At 37.0% G+C, this 13593-nt stretch overlaps 1 protein-coding gene across 4 annotated transcripts in view; it reads right to left on the bottom strand.

The window, feature by feature from the left end:
• LOC106881752 (uncharacterized) overlaps positions 1 to 13593 on the bottom strand; it is a 110501-nt gene that overhangs the window by 60524 nt on the left and 36384 nt on the right. For 3 of the 4 annotated variants that reach the window (XM_014932243.3, XM_089364865.1, XM_089364869.1), the window contains exons 5-7: positions 10378 to 10509; positions 9012 to 9182; positions 4597 to 4714 (exon numbers count right to left, since the gene is read on the bottom strand). In XM_014932243.3, the coding sequence (XP_014787729.2) occupies positions 4597 to 4714; positions 9012 to 9182; positions 10378 to 10509 (421 nt within the window). The remainder of the gene's footprint in view (positions 1 to 4596; positions 4715 to 9011; positions 9183 to 10377; positions 10510 to 13593) is intronic. The other variant, XM_089364875.1, reaches the window with a different exon arrangement.

Genomic DNA, 13593 nt, shown 5'->3' on the forward strand with positions numbered 1-13593 from the left:
TTTCATGAGAGAAAAACTAGCCATTTTTTGGTAATGTTATTTGAGTAATCTTCTTAGCTTTTATCTTGCTTACTTCAGTCAGCAGACTGTGGCCATGCTGGGCCACCACCTTGAGGAACTTTTTTGTTCAACTGAATTGACTCCAGTATTTATTTTTGTGTTAAAGCCTGGCATTTATTCAATTGGTCTCTATTGCCAAACTGATAAATCACAGGGATGTCAAATGGAGGTGGATGACAAACACTAATACACACACACACACACACACATGCACACACATACACAAACATATGCACACACATACGCATATATGACATACTTCTTTCACTTTTCATTTACCAAATCCAGTCATAAGGCTTTGTTCAGCCAAGGTGCCATGTAGTGGGACTGAACCCAGAACCATGTGGCTGGGAAGCAAACTTCTTACGACACTGCTATGCCTGCAATACCTTTGAGGGTTTTAATTGTATGTTGGTCAAGAATTTGTAATGTCTTTGCATGCTGGCAAAGTTTATGAAAGAGGAAGGAGAAGATTGTTCTTTGATATGAGCAGAGATTTTGTTTCATTTGTGTTAAAAGATTGTCATAACTCCATCGGAGAATGTATTTGTTGTCCCTGTTCATAAAGGCAGTTTAGCCTGCTCTGAGGTGTCTTTGTTGTGGTGGAGTAAAAGGTGGTATTATCCTGGACTTCGTGAAGGCAAAGTGCCTGAGTTCTTGTCAAGTGTTGGGCCTCACGGAGGCAATGACCAGGACCTTTGGCATTATGTCGTGCTTGAGAAGACCTATCAAGCCAAGTAAAATTGTAGTCATGGCAGATACTGGTGTCATGCAAGTTGGCACCTGTGCTGGTGGCACATAAAAGTACCCACTACATTCTTAGACTGGTTGGCATTAGGAAGGGCATTCAGCCATAGAAGACCATGCCAAATCAGACTGGAGTCTGGTGCAGCCTTCCAGTGTTCCAGCCCAGTCAAATCATCCGACCCATGCCAGCATGGACAACAGACGTTAAATGATGATGATGATGATGATTAAAGCATATAATAGAATAACTTGTGGTCTTTGCTCTAACTCTCTAGGTACTGTGGTCAAAACCTGCCAAAGCCAGCATTTCATTTTGTCTTTTTGGGGTGAATTGATAAAATTGTTAGAGCATCAGACTGGATAACTAGTACTATCTATTCTAGCTATCTGTGTTCAAATGGCTCTACTATCTGTGATGGTACCAGTACCAAGCTGGCCTTTTCCTTAGATGGTATTAGTTCCTGGAGTGGTAATGGTCATTGCTAGTCTTACACAAAAAAACTTTGTCCATGTTTGTGCCTTGTAAAAGACCTTTCCAGCTGTGGATACTCTAAGTATCTATAATAAATGTGGAAGATCATTGAAGAGAAGAGAGCAAGCAGATTGTTAATGTGCAGAGGAAAAGTGTAACCAATATTATTAAACGCTGGGGCACGCAAAGGTTTATGTAAGGAGTGGTGGGTAAGACAATTCCACAGAATTTGTAGGGGTTCATGGCAAGGAATTAGAAGAACTGATGGTATCTCCATGTGTAAGGGAGTAGTGGTATGCACACAAGCCACCTATTTTACTCTAAAGTAAAGTAAAGTTCATCATAGTGCAATTAGTTAAAAAAAGTTAAAGTTTGTTTCAGGCCTACAGGCTCATTAGGTAGGAACTTGTCCTGTTTTGCAAGGCCTATAAGGGACTGGGTTTACAAAACACCTTACTGAATGGTGGTGGACTGATGTTCAATCCATCACAGGATTACACCCCCACCACCACCACCATCACCTTCTTTTAATAGAGCATCAGTTTATCACTGGGTTAACCCACAGAATAGGACATCAAGCCATCACAGGCTTAACCTCATGCGATAGGACATCAATCTCACTCCAGCTGCTGTTTTTACTCTTTTATATCTGAATAAACTAAAGGAACATAAAATGAAGTGTTTTGCTCAAATATGTAATGCATAATTTTATCTGAGAACCGAAACCACAGCCTTATTGTAAGTCCAACATACCAAACCTCTAGACCACTATATTACACTACAGTACATTTATTACATTATATTACAGTATAGTACATTACAATACTATATATTATATTGTAACACACTACCAGAGCTGACTCTATGTGCAAGGCGAATTAGGTGATTGCTTGAAGCATGAAAATCAAGTATGCCACAAATAATTTACACAAAATATCTTAATCCAATTAGAAACACAATAGATGAGGTCATTATTGGAACAAAGCCAAATGGATGACATGGGAAGGAGGAGGACAAGAGGATCACATGATGTGGTGGCAGGTCACATGATTTGACTTGAAGCATTTCAAATTTTACCCAGTAACAAATTATTCAGTGATATAATAAAGCTATAACTCTTTTATGCGCATGTTGAGTATTATAATTTTCAAACTGCATTTTCCAATCAGTGTAATGATGGCGATAGCTGGAGAATGTTATCTTTTATCTTTTACTTGTTCCAGTTGTAGCAAACTCATAAGAGGCGGAGAGAGAACGTAAGTTCGTTTGCCCGAACATGAGAAATTATTGACTTCCCATTGGTTAAAAATTACTGCCCATATACGAATTATGAACTTCGTTGAGGAAATCTTTCACGGGGTTACAGTTCTATGATTCGTGTATGAGTAGTTATACAGTCATTAGATTGCAGCCATGCTGGGGCACCACTTTGAAGAATCTTTAGCTGAATGGATCGACCCCAGTACTGTTTTTTGGGGGGTTTTTTTTGCCTGGAACTTATTCTTTCAGTCTCTTTTAATGAACCACTAAGTTATGTGGACATAAACAAACCAACACCGGTTGTCATGTGGTGGTGTTGGTGGACAAACACAGACATAAAGACACATGCAGACACACACACACACACACATGCTCAGCATTTGTGAAGCTGTCCAATCCATGCCAGCATGGAAAACGGATGTTAAATGATGATGATGTTGATGATGATGATGATGATGATATATATATATATATATATATATATATATATATATATATATATATATATATATGCACAACAGACTTCTTTCAGTTTCCATCTACTAAATCCACTCACAAGGCCTTGGTTGACCAAAGGCTATAGTAGAAGACACTTGCCCAAGGTCACATGCAATGGAACAGAACCTAGAACCATATGGTTGAGAAGCAAACTTCTTACTACACAACTACACCTGTGTCTGCAGAAAAATTTTTGTAGAAAACAATTGTAGACAGCAGTTCTCATTGTAGGACTGGGAGAAGAGAACACACCTGACATGGTTGATTAAGGGTGCTGAATACCCAATACTCTGGTACCAAATCTGCACATTATAATAGAATATGTTAAATAGTAGTTTCAAATCTATAAGCAATCTAGTGGTTAGCTGAGTGACGGAGTTGGTTGAGCACTGGAAATATATCTTGTGGTATCTGGATATCCCTTGGTGCTCTGAATTCAAACATCACCAAAAATGACTTTGCTTTTCCTCACTTCAGGGTCAATAAAATAAAATATTAGTCAAGTACTGAGGTTGATTTAACTGACTCAATTCATTAATCAAAATTTATGTGCCAGTAGTAAATTGAGAAATTGATTTTATATGCAATATATGCTACCCTAAGATTATCCATAAGCTCTAATATTAGGAGGTTCACTGTGAACTGACCTAGAGTCCATAAAAAGAGAGTCCAGCACCAGGAGAGCCAAGAAGAGGGCTCTGCTGGCCCCTAAAACATCAATCCCAATTTCCTTGAATTCTGAAATGAAGCACTCACTCCACCTGGCACCCTGAAAGCAGTCTTGTTCCACTTTAGCAAATTTCTCACAGAGACTCTGTGTTAGGGTACCCACCCTTTTCCACCAACAAAATAGTAACAAAATGTCCAATGGAGGATCTTCTATGTGGTTGCTTGACCCTGCTAGATATGAATAATGTACACCTGGAGGCAGGTGTACAAAAAAAGATAAGATTGTCACAGCTGGAGTATCTTTGACCAAGTAGAACTAATGTGGACTAAATGAAAGTAATAATATAACTTAAGTACCAGTTTCGAACTGGTGTTGATCTAATCGACTGCCCCCCCCCCTCCCCCCAAAATTTTGGGCCTTGTACCTAGAGTAAAAAAAAAACTGAAAAGTACCTGTTTTTTGGACACAAAATGTCTTAAATATTGTAAAATGTAATAGACTAACTTTTAATATTTTGTCTGTTTTAAAGAAAAATCAATGAAGGAAGAAAGAAAAGAAGCAATCACTTACCTTATTCTTTTTAAGAGACAAAACAGATGCAGCTTCTTGGTAATTCTTGCATTCCAGTTGCAGTATTTGATAACTCACAGGACTCTGAGTATCTTTTGCAACAGCTGGGTACATTTAAATGATATGTGATCATAAAATAGAACAATATCTTTGAATGATATTTAAACCAAAAGATAGATTAAGCAACTTTGTTTCAAGGAGATTTGCTTCATGAAAGGCTTGATTCAGCTAATTACAATAGAAAACAAATCCCTCTCTATGTTGTATCTATGCAAATCCTAAAAGATTAAAGAAATCTGGTATATTAAAACTGTCTTACCATACTTCCATATTCTTCTGCAGATGCCTTTCCTCAAGATCTTTCTTAAACTTCATATAACACAGTTCTTCATTCTCATTTTCCAATTTCAAAGAGGACTCAGCTGAGAAATTTTGTGCTAAGAGAAATAAATTTTTTCCAGGATATTTTCATATGAAAAATTATGTGTAATTGAAAATAGAAAAATTTATGAAATTGTTTATTTGAATTTAAATGTGCAGTATAATATAATTTATTATCTATATATGATATATATATATATATATATATATATATATATATATATATATATATATAAGGTGGTGAGCTGGCAGAATCACTACCATTCTGGGGAAAATACTTAGTGGCATTTCTTTTGACTTTACATTCTGAGTTTAAATGCCATCAAGATTGACTTGACTTTCTTCCTTTTGAGGTTGATAGAATAAGTACCAGTCAAACACTGGGGTTGGTATAATCAACTTACTCCTCCCCTGAAGCCACTGGCCTTATGCCAAGATTTGAAACCAAAGTAGTGAGCTGGCAGAATGGTTAGCATGCTGGGCAAAATGCTTAGCAACATTTTGTTGACTTTAACTGCCTCCAAGGTCAACTTTGCCTTTCATCCTTTCACCACACTACCAATGTCTAAAGGAAGGTCAGCTTACTTAGGCCAATATACTGCATGGCTCCAGTATCATCACAGACATTGCTATCAGATTGCCAAGAGCCTCACCAGATACCACAAGATATGCCTGGTCTTCTAATAGTTCTGCCCCTCTAACATTCTGGGTTTGTACTCTATCGATCAGCAAAGGATGCAAGGCGAAGTTAACCATAAGCAGGATTGAACTTAAACACAGAAAATTGGAACAAATATATTATCGCTCTACCCATCACCCTAAAGACTCTGCTATTTCATTGCCTTTGAAAGTAATGGAAAAGATTTATGGAGGGTATTACTTGCTGCTAGAAATAGCAGTCAAATAACCATCAAACCACACCCTGACATAGTTTAATGATGTCTATACTAACAAATAATACTCATGACATAGAAATTTGTTTAAGATGGCCATATGTGATTTGACAGGGGATTTGATTGCTATTTCTAGCAAATGGTAGTACGTTTTTGTAAATCTTCTATCCTAACTTTCAAAAGTAATAAATTAGTTGAATCAATAAGGTACTCGGTAGAGGGATGTGGCATTTGTTCCAGGTCTCTATTGTTTGAGCTGGAATTCTGTCATAGTCAACACTGTCTTTCATTCTTTTAAAGTCAATAAAGTGCCAGTATCACATAAAAAGCACCCAATACACTTTGAAAGTGGTTAGCATCAGGAAGGGCATACAGCCAAAGAAACCATGCCAAAACAGACAATTGTAACCCAGTGCAGCTCTCTGGCTTGTCTATTCCTGTCAAATCATCCAACACTTGCCAGCATGGAAAATGGACATTAAGTGATAATGATGGTGATGATGATGATGATGATGAGGTGCAAATTCAGGATGGTGGATTGAGGGAGCTGTTAGCAGATTGGATAAGATGGCTTGCAGCATTTGTTCCAGTTTTCTGTGTTGTGGCAGCAACTCTGATGACAAGATTGGTGCCATAAGAGATGCATGGAGGCTTTTCCTTGTATAAACACTGGAGGTGTGTAAAGGGGAGACTTGTATGTATGCTTCCCATACTTATGGTTCTCGGTTCAATCCCACTATCTGACACTTTTTCTTATAGCCTTGGGCTGACCAAAACCTTGTGAGTAGATTTGGAACTACACGGGAACTAAAATATATATTTATATATGTATGTGTGCGTGTGTGTGCATGTGTGCATGCACATGCACACTTGTGTATGTGCATGTCTTTGAGTCTGTGTTTGTTCTCCACCAACCCTTGAGGACTGGTGCTGGTGTATTTACATCCCCATAGCTTACCAGTTTGGTAAAAGTGACCAGTAGGATAAGTAGTTGCCTAAAAAATTATAAGTCCTGGTGTCAATTCATTTGACTAAAAATTCTTCAAGGTGATGCCCCAGCATGGCTGCAATCTAATGACTGAAGCAGGTACAAGATAAAAGACGCACAGACACATGGACAACAATGATCAACAGAAGCCTTCTGAACTTTCCTGCATTCAAGCCAGACCTCTAGTTTGAGTTTTAACTTCCTTTCTTCCTCCTACACATCATGAAATCTCTGAAAAGGCCCCGGGATGCTACCTTTCCCCCAACAGACTAAGCAATTAAATTAATAAAAGCAATGAAGGTAATACAGCATTGTGAAAAGCATTGGAGAATCAACAGATCAACATATTATAAAACCTTGCATTAATCCACACTATATCCTTTGTAGTATTTTAGGTGGAAATTAGATATCTGGAGTATTAAAGGATTAAATGACTAAATCATGAGACTAGATTTAGAGGAAATTAATCTATAAACAAACAAACAAAATCTCAATTTTCATTTTTACTTTGATGTTAATTTATATTAAATGTTAATTCGTCAAACTATTTCCTTGTGACATTTAGCCTCCACCACTTTAACTGTTTCTGTCATATAATAAAATAATCATCTCATCTGACCACTCTGGATTGGTCAGTAGGATAACAACAACTGATAGACCAAGTATCATGCTAATGGCAAGGATGATGATGATCATGACAGTAGGGGTAGTAGCAGTGGTGGCAGCGTTGGTGGTAGTGTTGGTGGTAGTGGTGGTGATAGTGATGTTGGTAGTTGTTTGAGTGTGGCTGCTGCTGTGGTTGCTGTTGCAGATGAATATTATTCTCAGGTTTGGTCTCTGCACTGGTTTGGTCATGTGATGCAGATGGATGAGGACAGTTGCATAAAGAAGAACCGATCACTTAAACTGAATGGAAGCTGTGGAAGAGAGCAACCCAGGAAGACACGAGACAAAGTATTCATAGCCAATTTCAAAACACTGAACCTTACAAAGGTGAAGAAGGACCGAGATATATGGTGCATTGCTGTACACAAGATCTACCCACTACAACAGAATTTGTCCATGAGAGCAGATAGGCAGAGCTGGTGCCATGGAAAAGCATATGGTGCCACATAAAAAGCACTGGTGATGGTGCCACATAAAAAGCACTGCTGATGGTGCCACATAAAAAGCACTGGTGATGGTGCTACATAAAAAGCACTGGTGATGGTGCCAGATAAAAAGCACTGGTGATTGTGCCACATAAAAAGCACTGGTGATTGTGCCACATAAAAAGCACTAGTGCTGGTGCCATGTAAAAAGCACTGGTGATGGTGTCACATAAAAAGCACTGGTGATGGTGCCACATAAAAAGCACTAGTGCTGGTGCCAGATAAAAAGCACCCAGTACACTCTGTAAAGTGGTTGGTGTTAGGAAGGGCATCCAGTTGTAGAAACCATGTCATCAAAACAGACAAATGGAGCCTGGTGTTGCTCCTAGCCTTGCCAACTCTTGCCAAACTGTCCCACCCATGCCAGCATGGAGAATGGACATTAAATGATGATGAGGATGACCCACACTTCTACTATCACCACCATCAATGTTGCTGTCAAATGAGCCACTACATGGTTGCTCAGTCTTTTAAAAATAGCAGCCAAACTTGATGAAGTCACATCTTATCAGCTTGAATAGGGAAGGACACAATGAACAATGCTAGAGAGAAGAACAGGGTTGTCATGGTCGGAACTGGAATGTCTTTCGTTATAAGTCTGCTCAATCGGGATTGACCAGGAGCTAAATAACAACAGCAAAGAGACAATGAAAGAGTTCCTACAAGGATGCTCAACTTGCTAGAAATAGCAACTGATTTATCTTCTACTCACACTCCACTGTCATGAAAAGTAAAGAACATATTCTTTTTTTTTTTCTACTCTAGGCACAAAGCCTGAAATTTTTTTTTGGGGGGGGGGGGGGGTAGTCAATTAGATTGACACCAGTGCGAAACTGGTACTTAATTTATTGACTCCAAAAGGATGAAAGGCAAAATCGACCTTGGCAGAATTTGAACTCAGAACGCAAAGACAGATGAAATACTGCTAAGCATTTTGCCCGGCGTGCTAATGTTTCTTATTTCTTTACTACCCACAAAAGGCTACACACAGAGGGGACAAACAAGGACAGACAAATGGATTAAGTTGATTATATCGACCCCAGTGTGTAACTGGTACTTAATTTATCGACCCCGAAAAGATGAAAGGCAAAGTAGACCTCGGTGGAATTGGAACTCAGAACGTAACGGCAGACGAAATACCACTAAGCATTTCACTCAGCATGCTAACGTTTCTGCCAGCTCGCCGCCTGAAGTAAAGAACATATTGAACAAAAGTGTTTTAGATCCATATAAAGACAGGCTGATCAAAACTTGTCTGCCTGAACAACAATGAAACAACAACAACAAAAGTTATAATGACACAACTGATAGAAATACTTACCAAGTTCTTCATTCCCAACATCAATTTTATTGGTAACTTTTTCTGTTTTCTTTGTTGAATCAAAATCTTTGTCTTCAAAATTGGGAGATACAAGCAGCTCGAGAAACCGACTTTCAAAGTCTTCAGTTCTTATAGATTCTGTATCACTACATTCTTCAATTCTACCAATTTCTATGGATAAAAGTAATAAAAACAACTATTTTTGTTTATGTTATAAAAGTTTAGAAACTTTGAGAGACGCGAAATAATTTGGTTTTAACTATAGAAATAGATAAATGTATAAATAATAGCAGGCTGAATATTGACCAGACATGATTTTCATGGAGAACAAGAAATGAACAACATTTCGGCTATGATGGTAATGCTTGTTTGCAACCATCACATGATGTCATGACAAGGGTACATACACATAGATGTATACATGTATACATACATATGAGGGGATGCTGAAAAGTTCTGGCTTTGGGTCAAAGAAAATGCAGGAGGATAAGTTAATTATGATTTTATTCAGTATATTTCCCCCTCAGAATCACACACTTATTATAGCAGTCCTTCAGTTTTTCTAAGCCCTGTTAAAGAACTCAGAAGCTTGGGCCTCCAACCAGGCTTTTCACGATACCCTTAAAGTCAGAAACTTCACAGCACTTCCCATCATCATCATCATCATCATCATCATCATCATCATCGTTTAACGTCTGCTTTCCATGCTAGCATGGGTTGGACGATTTGACTGAGGACTGGTGAACCGGATGGCTGCACCAGGCTCCAATCTGATCTGGCAGAGTTTTTACAGCTGGATGCCCTTCCTAACGCCAACCACTCTGAGAGTGTAATGGGTGCTTTTTATGTGCCACCAGCACGAGGGCTAGTCAGGCAGTACTGGCAACGACACATGCACACATACATATGCACAGATATATACACATATGTGTGTATATATATATATATATATATATATATATATGCATATGTAACTATGTAATTATTCAGTTTTATTTTAAGATTTCCTGCCTATAGAGATAGAGCTGGTTTTTAACCTAGAACTAAGGCTTCTTCATTGGAGTTTCAACAACATAACAGGATATTTTTGTATGTTTGTTGTGAAACATTTTAAACAAATATTTGAATGAGCAGAACAACTATACAATAGAATTAGAGGAAAGGTAATGGTTGTAACTGGCCTTATGAATCTTAGGGCTTGAGACATCAATGTCCAGGGATTACTTCTTTTAAACTTATTTGCCTGATATACTTTTGATCCGAGATTTGTTTGATCAGGTTTCAATTGGTTTTAAGCAGCAACAACAACAATAGCAACTATTTTTCAGTGATCTTCAAGATATGGTATAAAGTTAAAACAATTTACCATTTACTGGTGCCAAATCATCTGCGTGAAGTCTGTATTTATTAACTGGCTTGTGTATAAATTTCATTTTCTCATAGACTCTACTGTCCAGTCCATACAACGGGGTCCTCTTTAAATGTTCAAGATAATAAGCTAGAAGCAAGAAATAAATGCAATCAGATGCAACCAAATACAATCCTGTAGTTGTGCATTTATATTGTAATTTACGCAATGGATTGTTAATTAATAGACAGGCATGAGCAAGACTAACAAACCACTCAAGTGTGCTATTGTGCTTTTGTCAGTTCATCTCCTATGAGATTGTCTTATCTTTTTATGACTTGATTAAAGACATATCTTTGTCAAAACAAAAATAGTACCAGCTCATTGTATATTTATCAAAATAATTTTTTTCTTATTTATTTATTCTTATATATGTGTGTTTTATGTATGATTAACTACACCTAGGTCCATTACCTATATAAAAAATGAACTGTATCCATTCCATGCCATTCCAAACTTTGAAACCCTGTATACAACCAGCTACAGGCAAATAATGAGATGCATTATTATCAGACCAAGCAAAACTGAGTTCTGAAAAGTTTCCTGGCAAGACACATCTGCACCAAAGGATACATCACAACCAGTTGTCGAAAATCTTGTGTGTGGGAGATGGTCCAAGATGGGTTGAAATGAATGTTATGATTAATAAAGTATCTTGTGGACTCCCTTTTCTCTTTCTCTCATTTGTTATACATATATATATATATATATATATATATATATATATATGTGAAATCGAAGTGAGCAACATTGTACGAGTTGGCAGAGCTCCTCCAGAAGCACTCTCTTCCTAATGATCTCCTTTCCAGCCCCAAAACAGCTGGGCTCTCTTACCACAGAGAAGACCTGGATGGAAAGCACTTGACAAACAAAAAAAGTCTATGTATGGGTATGTTGCCCGGAAGCTTGAAGAAAGCAGTAGCATTTACAAGAAGTACAACCTCTCTTGGACACAAGACCATTACACCACATTACACTTTGAAGGCTACATGTTTGCAATCCAGGAACAGGAAATTTCCACAAAGTACCTGGTGAACAAGAGAGACAGTAACGTTTTTATAATTCCAGGGTGCAACCACATGTGTAGGCTATGTCATGTTTCTGTGGAAGACATCATGCACGTGATTAGCAGCTGTCCTAAAATGTCATCACGGTACTACTTTCCTGAGTGGCATAATGTTGTTGCTAAAACAATTCACAATGCCATCCACAAAAAAGACTGTCCTGAAATAAACTTAGGAAATCCTTCTGTTATGGAATACATTTATAAACACCAACTCAAGGAATACTGGATATTCCCATCAAACTTCTGTCAAATGTAAACATAACAGGCTGAATATTGTTGTTTGGGACATTGGGACAAAGGTATGTATTGTCAAAGAGGTCAGCTGCCCTTCAGATATAAATATCTCTTTGAAAATCAAAGAAAAAGAGGATATCTATGGACAACTGTTTCGAAACCTCCAGCTTTTATATCCAGACTATGAATTCATATTCATACCGATAATAATCGGAGCACTAGGTTTTGTTAGTAAATGCTTAAAGCAGAATCTGGATAAACTGGGATTTTCTGAAAGAGAAACTGACTGGCTGATTCGTACATTACAAGTGAAATCTGTGAGTGGAACAGTAAAAATATGCAAGACTTTTCTCAAGTTCCAAATGTGTATTTTTCTGTGTTAACTACATCCCAAAGATGGAGCCTTGTATCTTTGTTGGAAACCAGCTCCCTCTTCAGTGGAAGATTTATAATAATTAAAAAATAGAAGAGACATATATACAAACAAAAATATCCCGTTGTTCATGTTGAAATTCTAGTGAAGGTTAAAAACTGGCTCTTCCTCTATTGGCAAGAAATTTTGAAATAAAACTGAACAATGAAATAAATACATACATACATGCATACATACATAGACACATACATAGATATAAATATATATATGTACACAAAGCAGTGTAAATCAGAACTGACATATATTTAAATATGACAAAGCCTTGCTGTGGGTGAACTAAACATTTACATACATCCTTTGTTCTCTCACAGTAAGGCTCTGTAGGATTTAAGTATATATATGCTTATCTGGGTGTTTGACTGTATACCTGCCTGTCTGTCTGTCTAAATATGTATGTATATATATCATGTATATATCTGTGTGTGCTTTTGTGTATATATATATATATATATATTGCATATATGGTAAAGAAATATACATATAGTATATATGGGCAGTGCATGTATGTGTGTATTATATACATATATATATATATATATATATATATATATATATAGGTCAGTGCATAACAACAGAAGGGTTACATTAGATGTTATCCAACAGCAAAATATCTTTATGGGACTTCACTATCAAATTACATATTAGTTTCTTCTAAAATACGCACACACACATATATCTATGCATATATATAGCTTCATTATTCTTTAACTTTCTGCTCCACCCACCAGGTTTTGGTTTTTTGGTTTCTCTCTAAGAAAGACTATCTTTTAACTGAAATTCAACCATGAAATGCTGGAATTACTTGCATACTTTTACAGTGTCTTTTTGAAATTCAGTATGTTAAAGTTGTTTACATTTGTTTATTTATTGTTTCGTCTCTCAGAAATCCCTGATTTTCAAGACAATTTTTATAGCATTTTTAAACACAACCAACTTTACCAATGTATGTTTATGTATATATATATATATATATATATATATATATATATCTGTGCATGTTTGTATGTATATTTATGTGTGTGTGTGTGTGCATGTGTATGCGTATTTGTGTGTGCCCTTTCCATGACACTATGTGGGGGTTGGTGATGGGAATGGCATCTGACCATAGAAAATCTGCCTCAGTGAATTCTATCTGACCAAAACAAGCATGGAAAATTGGAAAAGCAATGATGAGGATGATGAGGATGACGACTAGGATAAGGATGATAGTTGCATGTCAGTCTATATCATCAGACAAGTATTTCATGCTTTTGTTACCATATTTCTGTTGAAATTCACTGCTATTACTTCAATTAATTTTGCAAATAATGAAGAATTTAGTAGAACAACTTTATCAATATTTAGATGATGCTTGGAGCATAAATTAACATGAAATTTCAATGAAAGGTTTCACTTTAAATCACTTCAAAACAGAAATTTAGACTCACAGAGACAGGTGCAG

Source organism: Octopus bimaculoides, chromosome 1 (genome assembly GCF_046866305.1).
Source record: "Octopus bimaculoides isolate indiv1 chromosome 1, ASM4686630v1, whole genome shotgun sequence".
In the NCBI taxonomy this organism is placed as follows: domain Eukaryota; kingdom Metazoa; phylum Mollusca; class Cephalopoda; order Octopoda; family Octopodidae; genus Octopus; species Octopus bimaculoides.